The following is a 13,733-nucleotide window of genomic DNA, read 5'->3' on the forward strand; positions in this document are numbered from 1 at the left end:
ATGTGTGATCGGCCGGCCCAGTGTCAATATGACCTCCCAGTGTAACGTATCACAGTACGCGCCACGACCCATCTTAACGCCATGTGTCACAGGTCCGCAAACATGGGACGCTCTTAATCTACTAATACATACATGTCAAGGTGTATCAGGCTCAGAATGTCAAGGAGACTGAGAAATGTTGGCTTAAATACACCATGTCACACGACATGATTGAGACAGAAAAAAAATATATGATATTCAAACTTAATAGCAATACTTGAATAACACACATAATGTGATTTCAAATTAGGATCAGATCCATGTGCAGGTGTTTAATAAAAAAAGCAAACAGATTGAAGTGGAAGTCAGACAAAGGATGCTTGCAAAATACTTTGCATTAGTCAAACTACATTAATGGGGATTCTGGGAAGGGTTTGCATTTCAAGTAACCACATTTGCCAATTTAAAGGGCCAAAATCTTATTGCCTAATAGATTATTGCCATCTCACTAGGCTCGTCTGTGAGACGAGACTGCCATCTCACAAGTCTGAAAATTCCATATACTGTATTATTGCAAGCAAGGAGCTGTTAATAATGTTGTGTAATGGTCATATATCATGTGAAGTGAAATATACTTTATTTTGAAGTTGTCTATGGCTATGGGCTGATTAGATTCCTGCCAGATAATAGGGGAATGCAATCTAAGATCACTTCTACACACAATTCAAACAATGAGTGCTTTCTGTACCTTCATGGAAACCTCACAAGCTGCCCTCCACCTTACCTAACCTATTTTCGACCTACCATCTCAAAAACATAATCTATACAAAACCTAAAATGATCTGTCTTTTTAAGTAACAATCCACTGAGCACACATTGGGTGAATCAACGTTGTTTCCACGTCATTTAAATGAAATTACGTTGAACCAACGTGGAATAGACGTTGAATTGACGTCTGTCCAGTGGGAATTGACCAGATTAAAATCAGACATTCACACATTGAAAAAAATAAACACTACACAGCCACACCTGTTGACTTTCTGTTCTTGTGGTTTTGCTCCACATCATATTGGAATAACTGGCAACATATATACAACTATGATAACTAAACTACAGGTCATACTAAACTATAACTAAACAGGATGCGGTAACGTTACGGGATGTTGCTACTGAAAGTAACTGTTACCAAAACTACTGTAAACGTCTGAAATCAGCAGCTGTCACAGTCAAGAACAGGCATGCCCACTACCCAGCACCAATGCGCAATAGCTAAATGTAGGATACTATTAATACAATGTTGCATGACAAAAGACAAATACAATAGACAATAGAAAACTCATACATGTCATTGTTGGAAATTAAGGACGGTATCTTTCATTTAAACCATGTAAAGAGCGGAAAAGTTCCACCCTCCCGCAGTTCGTCCACAGACATCGAATCCTAATGCGCTTCGTGGAGCCAGTGGTAAATGTATCAACAAATAATTACATCTTACCCTTATATTGCAGTGAGCTACCGGTTGTAATTTTCACAGTTCCACTTATGGACTCGCCAGGGCTATAGACCACTTTGTTGTTGGTAAAAGTAATATCGAATTCCTGAAGCTTGCCCATGACTCCGCTACCCTCCGCGTCTCACAACAAAAAACGGATTATGGTGCGCGAGGGATGGGTCTACCGCCGCCTATAGAAACTGGAACCGAGCTCTCTCGAAGATGGTGGATAAATAAAGATGTCCTACTAAGGCCGTTTACCATTGAAAGAAAATGGTTCGTTTCGGTCTGCTTAAGGGGGTGGCTCTCCCGATAGGCACCAATGCGATGGCTCTCCCGATAGGCACCAATGCGATAGCAGCTGGGCCTAGTCTGCTAGTTCATTGACTGTAATGTAACCAGAAAAACGAGGGAGTGGGATGTCTCGCTTCCTTTTCCGTCTCTGGCTCTCTAATCTCACCTGCAGCATGCACTCCACCGAGTTTTCAAGAGCAGTGACGTCAATACGCAAATATGTATTATATTCAAGTGTATTTTGTTATACTTGTTGTTAATAATAACAAATATATATTTATAAAAAAATATTCAAGGTTGGTAGCCTACTCTTTCATAACTAGCCACATAATATAAATATTATGTTATTCAAGCATTTGTGTTTAGGTCATCTTGGCATATTCACAGTACACCTCCCAGTGGAGATACTATAATAACACTGTAATAACCACAGTACACATTACACTACTCAACATTGGTCTCTGCAATTTTCTATATTCCTTAAACATGCTATTTTGCAGACATTGAGCCATTGATTGAGTTTGACCACACATTCACTGAATTACAGGAAGGATGCATCAAACACTGTATGGTGGGTTACCCCTCTCTTCACCCATCTCCATCTCCATCCCCACCTCACTAGAAAATGGTAGACAGCAGGGCCCTCCCCATCTCCAGATCGAGATTAGCTACCTGCTGCTGACATCAGCAATTTGTCTCATTCAGAAAGGATGGCTGATGAGACCAGGGGTAGGAAACCCTGTTCCTGGAGTGATGTAGATATTGCAGGATTTTGTCCCAACTAGGCGCCACGTCAGACCAACTGAGCTAATGGATTAGTTCCGTGATTGACAAAACTCAACACACCTGGTTTTCCAGATTGTTTAAATCAAAAACATGAAGTGACTGCAGCACTCCAGGACCATGGTTGCCTACCCCTTGAGCAAAGGAATGTGATAGTTTATAGCTCTCAGAGAAAAAAATGAAAGTGTCCTGGAGAGAATGAGCTCCCAAGCTGAAGTGGTAATGGGACTTTTGTTCCCAAATGAGGAGCTAGTTGTTCCCCGTTTAAGCTGAGTAAGTAATTTCTCTACTCTTATTGCTTTATTAGTGCATGTAGTAAGGTGATATATTAAAGTGCAAGCATGTGAAACACAGTTATTGCATTTACACACACAAGTGCATGTACACACTCGTATACACAAGCTTGTGCATGTGTGTCAGAGAGAGAGAGAGAGAGAGAGAAAAAGAGAGAGACAATGACTGGGCTGATAAAAAAGTAGAGTACATCACATGCAATGAGACAGACGCTTCCATGACAACAGACAGACACGGTAGTTGCCAAGTTACTGCCAGTGTCTATGGAAATGGCTCTCATCTTGTCTGAATAAGTATTTAATTTTGAAGCTGCATGTTGTATATGCCTCCAGGTTGCTGATTCACTGTAGGTTCACACGCCTGTAGAAGAATCTGAAATTACCCTCTTTGACATTCAATCCACCTCTATTACTGAATTTATGAGCCATTTTCAAATGCATAGGATAAATCAATGAATATAAACGTGATTCCAGCAGCAGTCCATAGCCACATGAAATGGCAACTGAAGGCGTAGATGGAAGTAACACCAGCATATAGAGGCATTCAGTTATCAGGACTTGATATCAGTAGCACACATCATATCCTCCTGAGATCTAGCAATTCATTTTTGTCCTCTCTAGTGGACATCAGTTCTTGGTCCGTATCTCTGATCCCATACAAACCACTATTGTCCCTTTGAGAGGACATTCTGGGCTTTCACTGATATCACGTGTGGGGGTGTTGACCTTGAGAACTTTATCTTGCTGGTTCTTAATTAAATGGCTGCCGTCAAAATTAGTACATTTTATGGAAGTGTGTATGGAAGTGTGTGTAATTATTAATTAACATTTTTGTGAGTTTGATATTCAAATTGTTTCTAGTAAGTGAATATCTCAGGAATAGTGAGTTATGAGGACTGTGTAAAAAAAAATCACAATAAATAAGAGCTAAATAAGAGCTTATCAAGAAATGTCCTCTGTAGTGGACACCCGGATGCCGCAACTATGTTTTTCAGCTACTATACCCATTGGCTGTAATATTAATGTTTTAATATTCACATTCTAATGACCACTACAGAGGACAATTTTGCACAGACAATAAAAGATAATTAACATGTTTTGGTAATAAGTGTATTTTCAACATCAAAGACTTATGTTATGTAAAAAAAAATGTTTAAATAACTTTTTGGTCTCAGCAGGCTATTACACTGAACATCCTCATCCAGACACCTACTAGGTCCAAATCAGGTAAACCCATGTATTATGCAACCAGTTTATAAACATTTACTGCTGGGTTGTTTGATGATGTGTTATGGATTTAACCACAAGCGTAGTACCAACAGCAGTTTGAACCAACCTTCAAATTGTATGCATGACGGTTGTTAAATTGGTCCCAGATTCGGCTATGTTCAGCATACAGTGCCTTTGGAAAGTCTTCAGACCCCTTGACTTTTTCCACATTTTGTTACATTACAGCCTTATTCGAGAATAGATTAACATTTAAAAAAATCCTCAGCAGTCACATAATGAGAAATCAAAAACAGGTTTTTAGAAATTTTTGCCCATTTAGTAAAAATAAAAAACACAAATACCTTATTTACATAAGTATTCAGACCCTTTGCTATGAGACTCGAAATTGAGCTCATTGGCATCCAATTTCCATTGATCATCCTTGAGATGTTTCTACAACTTGATTGGAGTCCACCTGTGGTAAATTCAATTGATTGGACATGATTTAGAAAGGCACGCAGGTGTCTATATAAGGTCCCACTGTTGGCAGTGCATGTCAGAGCAAAAACCAAGCCAAGGTCGAAGGAATTGTCTGTAGAGCTCCGAGACATCATTGTGTCAAGGCACAGAAGGTCCCCAAGAACACAGTGGCCTCCATTCTTAAATGGAAAATGTTTGGAACCACCAAGACTCTTCCTAGAGCTGGCCGCCCGGCCAAACTGAGCAATTGGGGGAGAAGGCCCTTGGTCAGGGAGGTGACCAAGAACCCACTGGGCACTGTAACAGAGCTCTAGAGTTCCTCTGTGAAGATGGTAGAACCTTCCAGAAGGACAACATTCTCTGCAGGACTCCACCAAACAGGGCTTTATGGTAGAGTGGCCGGACAGAAGCCACTTCTCAGTAAAAGGCACATTACAGCCCGGTTGGACTTTGCCAAAAGGTACCTAAAGACTCTCAGACCATAAGAAACAAGATTCTCTGGTCTGATGAAACCAAGATTGAAGTCTTTGGCCTGAATGCCAAGCGTCACGTCTGGAGGAAACCTGAAGCCATCCCTACAGGGAAGCATGGTGGTGGCAGCATCATGCTGTGAGGATGTTTTTTAGCGGCAGGGACTGGGAGACTAGTCAGGATCGAGGCAAAGATGAACGGAGCAAAGTAGAGAGATCCTTAATGAAAACCTGCTCCAGAGTGCTCAGGACCTCAGACTGGGGTGAAAGTTCACCTTCCAACAGGACCACGACCCTAAGCACACAGCCAAGACAACGCAGGAGTGGCTTCGGGACAAGTATCTGAATGTCCTTGAGTGGCCCAGCCAGAGCCCGGACTTGAACCCGATCTAACATCTCTGGTGAGACCTGAAAATAGCTGTGCAGCAACGCTCCCTATCCAACTGATACAGAGCTTGAGAGGATCTGCAGAGAAGAACGGGAGAAACTCGCCAAATACAGGTGTGTCAAGCTTATAGCGTCATACCCAAGGCTGCAATCGCTACCAAAGGTTCTTCAACAAAGTACTGAGTAAAGGGTCTGAATACTAATGTAAATGTGATATTTCTGTCATTTTACTTTTTTATAAATTATCAACAATTTTTTTTTTAAACTATTTTTGCTTTGTCATTATGGAGTATTGTGAGGGGGAAAAAAGAATGTATTCAATTTTAGAATAGGGCTGTAACCTTATAGAATGTGGAAAAAGTCAAGGGTTCGGAATATTTTCCAAGGCACTGTATACACAGTGTTTACATTAATATGTTAGGGTTATGGCTAGGGTAAGGTAGTTTGGTACCAATATCTTCAGCTAACATTCCACTCCTTGCCAAAGAGACTGGCCAGGGGTATTATGGTTAGGGTTAAGGTTGAGCCAAGGTGTAGACATGAAGCTAGGGTTATGGATAGGGTAAGGGTTGAGCCAGGGTGTAGACATGAAGCTAGGGTTATGATTAGGGTTAGGGTTGAGCCAGGGTGTAGACATGAAGCTTGGGTCAGGGCTAGGGTTAGGGTTAGGGTTGAGCCATGGTGTGAACATGAAGCTAGGGTTGGGGTTAAGGCTTGGGTCAGGGTTGAGCCAGGGTGTGAACATGAAGTTAGGGTTGAGGTTAAGGCTTGGGTTAGGGTTGAGTCAGGGTGTGAACATGAAGCTAGGGTTGGGGTTAGGGCTAGGGTTAGGGTTGAGCCAGGGTGTGAACATGAAGCTAGGGTTGGGGTTAGGGCTAGGGTTAGGGTTGAGCCAGGGTGTGAACATGAAGCTAGGGTTGGGGTTAAGGCTTGGGTTAGGGTTGAGCCAGGGTGTGAACATGAAGCTAGGGTTGGGGTTGAGTCAGGGTGTGAACATAAGACGATAGGAAAGTGTGGAGAGACATGGCAGATGACAGTGAGTGGGGCTCCTCTACCTCTGAATTCCCAATTCAACCCCTGATGACTACAAATTCATGATGCCAAACTAAAGTAATACCATTCCATCACCATTCAAGTTTTGTCAATGGGTGAGATGCAGTATGGATTGACGTGTTGTGGTGTGTGTGTTTTTTTAACCACAGCTGACTTGTTGGTAATAAATAAGCTAATCTGATTCAATGCATTTACAGTCTTATTTGACTGGTTGTCATGTGTTGTCAATATATTAAAATAGTTTACAATCAAAGGTTAATGTGAGTTAATCGTGCTACTCATTTTATTGTCATTCATGTCCAGTATGAGGGGTGACAATCAAAACTTGCATCATGATTCCACCTAGTGGTCATTTTAAAGAGCAAGCGGCTCATATTCAATTCTGCACGTCTTTATTTAATCTCAATTTCAGACAAACTGAATAATATGGCAATTGGACCAGCTGTAATCTGAAAGATGAAAAACTATAATTGACCATAAACATTCAACCTACCTTCAAGTAATGACTATTAAAAGTCAGCAAAACAAAAAACATCAACGAGTAATCTTCACTACAGATTGCTTTGGCTACAATATAGTTCTATCCTACAATCATGTAAAGGGCCGGTTTCCCCGAACCAGCAGCTACAGTACCATACTGTATGAGTCTGGTCACCCTCTCATGTACTCTCCTCTTCCTCCTCCACCCCAACAGGCAGGTGCTTGTGATGGCGCCCATCATGGCATAAGGGTCACAGCTGGCGGAGGGCCGACAGTCTTCAATGTAGTCCTTCTCCTCCTGGCCCACCTTGCATGGGATCTAGATGCTGGCCACGCGGTTGTCCACCCTGGCATAGAAGTCGCGGGTGATGGAGGTTTCATGGAATCCTGTGAGGCGTCTGATGTTGTCCTGGCCTCCGCGAGGGTCGTACACATGGATGTGCTCGACGTGTTGCTTGCTCAGCTTCTCAATGGCCTGCTCAATATGTCTGTTTGAAGAGGGGAGGGGTTAGGTATTGGACCGAATCTCGTAGTTATACAGCCTTGCAGAACCTTACAGTGCAATAATGTTTTTACAGTAATACTCACTGCAGCCACCCTTCTTCCCTTATTTCCTTGGTGCTAACTTTGGTGTGGCAGCCCGCCCCGTTCCAGTTCCCCTTTAGAACCTTCCTGAAAGACTTGTTATACAGCATTGTAAAAAAAAAAGGTCAAAGTTTACCATGACCTCAGCATTGGTGCCACAGATTCTGAGCCCAGAATAGAGACATGCCTTGTAGTGACACTCCACAATGTCCCTGCCATAGGTATTGTCTGCACCAACCCACAGTGGTATGGACCTGAGAGAGAAAGAGATAGAGTTAAATGGGACCAAATTCAAAGGCCTATTTGATAATATTAAGATTTTATATAGACATATAGATAGAGGTAGATTTAATATATGTAGTACTTTTCCGAGTGCACAAGACCATTTACATTATGAAATTAACAAGGACACATGGTATACTACAATAGAATCAGTCACCTTGGGGACCTGGGAATCCATTTTGGGGCCAGCCATAAGGGTGACCATCCATCCCTATTAGAGTGTACTCCTGCTCCATTCAAAACTAGGGAGTATAGTCCTTCACCTTCTTACAGCCTGAAAGTATGTTACACTCTGTATAGGAGAGAATAGGCATACTGTAGGGTTCGTTTGATTGACAGGGAAATATTAAACAGTCAAAGCCTACAGGCTGCTGTTTATCTTGACCAAAACCAGTTGGTCTCTGTTAACTGATGTAGAAAAATGATCTTGCAGTAACTTTTTTTACAAGTACCTGCAGGCAAGCAGGTTGTACTTAAGGACCTAACACAGGACCAGTTTGTTGGGTGACAGGGTGAAATGGTCCCTGAACATCAAATCAAATTTTATTAGCCACATGCGCAGTGAAATGCTTGCTTACTTACGAGCCCCTAACCAACAATGCAGTTTAAAAAAAATACAGATAAGAATAAGAGATAAAAGTAACAAGTAATTAAAGAGCAGCAGCGAAATAACAATAGGGAGACTATATACAGGGGGGGGGGGGGGTACCGATACAGAGTCAATGTGCGGGGGCATCGGTTATTTGAGGTAGTATGTACATGTAGGCAGAGTTATTAAAGTGACTATGCATAGATGACAACAGAGAGTAGCAGTGGTGTAAGAGGGGGTGAGGGGGCACTGAAAATAGTCTGGGTAGCCATTTGACTAGATGTCCAGGAGTCTTATGGCTTGGGGGTAGAAGCTGTTTAGAACCCTCTTGGACCTAAACTTGGCGCTCCAGTACCGCTTGCCGTGCGGTAGCAGAGAGAACAGTCTATGACTAGTGTGGCTGGAGTCTTTCACAATTTTTAGGGCCCTTCGTCTGACACCGCCTGGTATAGAGGTCCTGGATGGCAGGAAGCTTGGCCCCAGTGATGTACTGGGCCGTTCACACTATCCTCTGTAGTGCCTTGCGGTCGGAGGCTGAGCAGTTGCCATACCACGCAGTGATGCAACCCGTCAGGATGCTCTCGATGGTGCAGCTGTAGAACCTGAGGATCTGAGGACCCATGCCAAATATTTTCAGTCTCCTGAGGGGGAACATAGCCACTGGGATCAGGTACCTGTCACTGTTGGATCCCTGGACCTGGCAGGTGCTGGAACCATCAAAGTTCTGCCAATATCAATTCCAACATTAACATCATGGAATATAATGCACTGTACTAGAGACAAAATGTTCTGCGAGATGGGCCTAATGCTTTGGGCTTGATGAAGCAAGCAAAACTTTATTATACATGTCACCTCTGGACAAGTATACTTTCTTGTCAGGTAAACACTACAAGTCAAAGTCAGAACTTCTTTTTACCTTCCTGCAGAGGTACAAAGGAAAAAACGTTGTTTTGCTGAGTGGGAAGTTTTGGCCACACAGTAAAACCTGTTGACACAGGCACAGTGGTCTGGTAAGTTACCTTCTATTCCCGAGGGCTCTCTGTCCAGGGTAAGAGTCTTGTTCTTCAGCCCCTCCCCGGAGCCATCGATCCAGATGTAGATAACGTGACACAGGTCGCCCTGAGGGAGGGACAGGTAGTGCTGAAGGATGGCCTTGTTTAGATGAGAGCTGACTGACACAGATGCCATGGATTAGAGTCTAAGGGGGTTAAAATGACAGAGAAACAGATACTTGAGAACACATGCTGTATAGTGACACATAGTTCAGCAGGTAATTGTCATGGTTGTTTCATCAGACGGTGTCATCAGGTGTTGCACAAGACCATATTTTGTATTGTTATTCATGTTCCATTCCATTCCCTTGTACTCTATGCAAATTAGAATTTAACACATTTTTATTTCACAAAATGTATTTAGATCCCAATCTTTTGACGGGACAAATCCTTTGATCCACCCAAAGCCGGGTGGATTTCTGTTGCTTTCAGCAGCATTTCAACCTTACAGGTCTTTGTGTTTGTCTGAAAACAGCAATGGCTAAACAACAGTAAGACTATAGGTCAACAATCCACCTCTACCTCTGTGTAAACAAACCACTAAAGTCAAATGAGGGATTGTCAGGAGCATAATCAAACAACAAGAAAAAGCCTAAATGCACGACCCCTCTAAAAACAAACAAAACATTCAGAATCTGAATGCTGTGATGGATACGCTATAAAGGGTTACTGTGAATTTTACAGTGGTTTACAGGCAGCTCTGTGGCAAGTAACATTATTTATTTCATATTACAGAACACCTACTGTAATATAAATATGGTATCAAAGCAAGTAGAGTTCTGTCCTACTATCCAGGTCTGTACCCAAACAATTTGAACTTCTACTTTAAAAACTCCACCTCTCTAAAAACAAGTCTCTCACCGTTGCCGCCTGCTATAGACCACCCTCTGCCCCCAGCTGTGCTCTGGACACCACATGTGAACTGATTGCCCCCCATCTATCTTCAGAGCTCGTGCTGCTAGGTGACCTAAACTGGGACATGCTTAACACCCCAGCCAACCTACAATCTAAGCTTGATGCCCTCAATCTCACACAAATGATCAATGAACCTACCAGGTACCACCGCAAAGCCGTAAACACGAGCACCCTCATAGATATCATCCAAACCAACTTGCCCTCTAAATACACCTCTGCTGTTTTCAACCAAGAACTCAACGATCACTGCCTCATTGCCTGCATCCATAATGGGTCAGCGGTCAAACGACCTCCACTCATCACTATCAAACGCTCCCTGAAATACTTCAGCGAGCAGGCCTTTCTAATCGACCTGGCACGGGTATCCTGGAAGGATATTGACCTCATCCCGTCAGTAGAGGATGCCTGGTTATTTTTTTTAAATGCCTTCCTCACAATCTTAAATAAGCATGCAACATTCAAGAAATTTAGAACCAGGAACAGATATAGCCCTTGGTTCTCTCCAGGCCTGACTGCCCTTAACCAACACAAAAACATCCTGTGGCGTTCTGCATTAGCATCGAACAGCCTCCGTGATATGCAACTTTTCAGGGAAGTTAGAAACCAATATACACAGGCAGTTAGAAAAGCCAAGGCTAGCTTTTTCAAGCAGAAATTTGCTTCCTGCAATACAAACTCAAATAAGTTCTGGGACACTGTAAAGTCCATGGAGAATAAGAGCACCTCCTCCCAGCTGCCCACTGCACTGAGGATAGGAAATTCTGTCATCACCGATAAATCCACTATAATTGAGAATTTCAATAAGCATTTTTCTACGGCTGGCCATGCTTTCCACCTGGCTACCCCTACCCCGGTCAACAGCACTGCACCCCCCACAGCTACTCGCCCAAGCCTTCCCCATTTCTCCTTCTCCCAAATCCAGTCAGCTGATGTTCTGAAAGAGCTGCAAAATCGGGACCCCTACAAATCAGCCGGGCTAGACAATCTGGACCCTTTCTTTCTAAAATTATCTGCCGACATTGTTGCAACCCCTATTACTAGCCTGTTTAACCTCTCTTTCATGTCGTCTGAGATTCCAAAAGATTTGAAAGCAGCTGCTGTCATCCCCCTCTTCAAAGGAGGGGACTCTCTTGACCCAAACTGCTACAGACCTATATCTATCCTACCCTGCCTTTCTAAGGTCTTCGAAAGCCAAGTCAACAAACAGATTACCGACCATTTTGAATCCCACCGCACCTTCTCCGCTATGCAATCTGCTTTCAGAGCTGGTCATGGGTGCACCTCAGCCACGCTCAAGGTCCTAAACGATATCTTAACCGCCATCGATAAGAAACAATACTGTGCAGCCGTATTCATTGACCTGGGCAAGGCTTTCGACTCTGTCAATCACCACATCCTCATCGGCAGACTCAATAGTCTTGGTTTCTCAAATGATTGCCTCACCTGGTTCACCAACTACTTCTCTGATAGAGTTCAGTGTGTCTAATCGGAGGGCCTGTTGTCCGGGCCTATGGCAGTCTCTATGGGGGTGCCACAGGGTTCAATTCTTGGGCCGACTCTCTTCTCTGTATACATCAATGATGTCGCTCTTGCTGCTGGTGAGTCTCTGATCCACTTCTACGCAGACGACACCATTCTGTATACTTCTGGCCCTTCTTTGGACACTGTGTTAACAACCCTCCAGACGAGCTTCAATGCCATACAACTCTCCTTCCGTGGCCTCCAACTGCTCTTAAATACAAATAAAACTAAATGCATGCTCTTCAACCGATCGCTGCCTGCACCTGCCCGCCCGTCCAGCATCACTACTCTGGACGGTCCTGACTTAGAATATGTGGACAACTACACATACCTAGGTGTCTGGTTAGACTGTAAACTCTCCTTCCAGACTCACATCAAACATCTCCAATCCAAAGTTAAATCTAGAATTGGCTTCCTATTTCGCAAAACAAAGCATCCTTCACTCATGCTGCCAAACATACCCTCGTAAAACTGACCATTCTACCGATCCTCGACTTCGACGATGTCATTTATAAAATAGCCTCTAATACCCTACTCAATAAATTGGATGCAGTCTATCACAGTGCCATCCGTTTTGTCACCAAAGCCCCATATACTACCCACCACTGCGACCTGTACGGTCTCGTTGGCTGGCTCTCGCTTCATACTGGTCGCCAAACCCACTGGCTCCAGGTCATCTACAAGACCCTGCTAGGTAAAGTCCCCCCTTATCTCAGCTTGCTGGTCACCATAGCAGCACCCATCTGTAGCACGCGCTCCAGCAGGTATATTTCACTGGTCACCCCCAAAGCCAATTCCTCCTTTGGCCGCCTCTCCTTCCTGTTCTCTGCTGCCAATGACTGGAACGAACTCCAAAAATCTCTGAAACTGGAAACACTTATCTCCCTCACTAGCTTTAAGCACCAGCTGTCAGAGCAGCTCACAGATTACTGCACCTGTACATAGCCCATCTATAATTTAGCCCAAACAACTCCCTCTTCCCCTACTGTATTTATTTATTTTGCTCCTTTGCACCACATTATTTCTATTTCTACTTTGCACTTTCTTCCACTGTAAATCTACCATTCCAATGTTTTACTTGCTATAATGTATGTACTTCGCCACCATGGCCTTTTTTTGCCTTTACCTCCCTTATCTCACCTCATTTGCTCACATTGTATATAGACTTATTTTTCTACTGTATTATTGACTGTATGGTTGTTTTACTCCATGTGTAACTCTGTGTTGTTGTATGTGTCAAACTGTTTTGCTTTATCTTGGCCAGGTCGCAATTGTAAATGAGAACTTGTTCTCAACTTGCCTAACTGGTTAAATAAAGATGAAATTAAAAAGTAATGACACATAATAAAATACCGTAAAATTTACGGTATTATACTGTCAAAAAGTAAATGCTATCAGAATCAGAATGAATGAATGGATTAATTAAATTAATTGAGTGTAGGGGTTTGTATTTCACATTATTTTACTGTAATTACAAGGTATTGGTGCAAGTAGGTTGGCTGCTAGGTAAAGTGTTTACACATAACAGTATATTCAAGAATATTTGGTGTTTTATATCATGTACAGTTCTGCAGGCCTTAACAAAGGCTTTTAAACTGGCAGCGACTACAGGACTAAACAGACCAAAAATGATAAGGCAAAATGCTCAACCATTTAAGGTTAAAGACTAGCTGCCACTCCGATCTGTACCCTATACAAATTGATGGCGCACTGTAACCACATAGGAGTTAAATTGTTACAGGATTCTCACTCATGGTTGCAACAAATACAACCTCTTCCAAGGCACACGCAAAAATATGATAATGAACAAGAAACCACAATACCATGCACCCACTAGTGGTCAAGAGGTTTTTGGCGCTCTAAAGGTAT

General features: G+C 42.9%; 1 protein-coding gene and 1 pseudogene across 2 annotated transcripts in view; both read right to left on the bottom strand.

The window, feature by feature from the left end:
• arrdc1b (arrestin domain containing 1b) overlaps positions 1–1,854 on the bottom strand; it is a 59,653-nt gene extending 57,799 nt beyond the window's left edge. Inside the window, exon 1 of the mRNA XM_014128649.3 lies at positions 1,475–1,854. Within this exon, the coding sequence (XP_013984124.2) occupies positions 1,475–1,592 (118 nt within the window). The 5' untranslated portion in view covers positions 1,593–1,854. The remainder of the gene's footprint in view (positions 1–1,474) is intronic.
• Positions 1,855–6,815: 4,961 nt separating this feature from the next.
• On the bottom strand, positions 6,816–9,566 carry LOC106563344 (glutamine synthetase-like; annotated as a pseudogene). The gene is made up of 6 exons (XR_014379323.1): positions 9,370–9,566; positions 9,033–9,100; positions 8,252–8,320; positions 7,945–8,102; positions 7,509–7,759; positions 6,816–7,408 (listed from the first exon to the last, which is right to left on the bottom strand). The product of XR_014379323.1 is annotated as a glutamine synthetase-like (transcript).
• Positions 9,567–13,733: the final 4,167 nt, after the last annotated feature.

Source organism: Salmo salar, chromosome 11, assembly GCF_965601325.2.
Source record: "Salmo salar chromosome 11, fSalSal1, whole genome shotgun sequence".
NCBI lineage: Eukaryota > Metazoa > Chordata > Actinopteri > Salmoniformes > Salmonidae > Salmo > Salmo salar.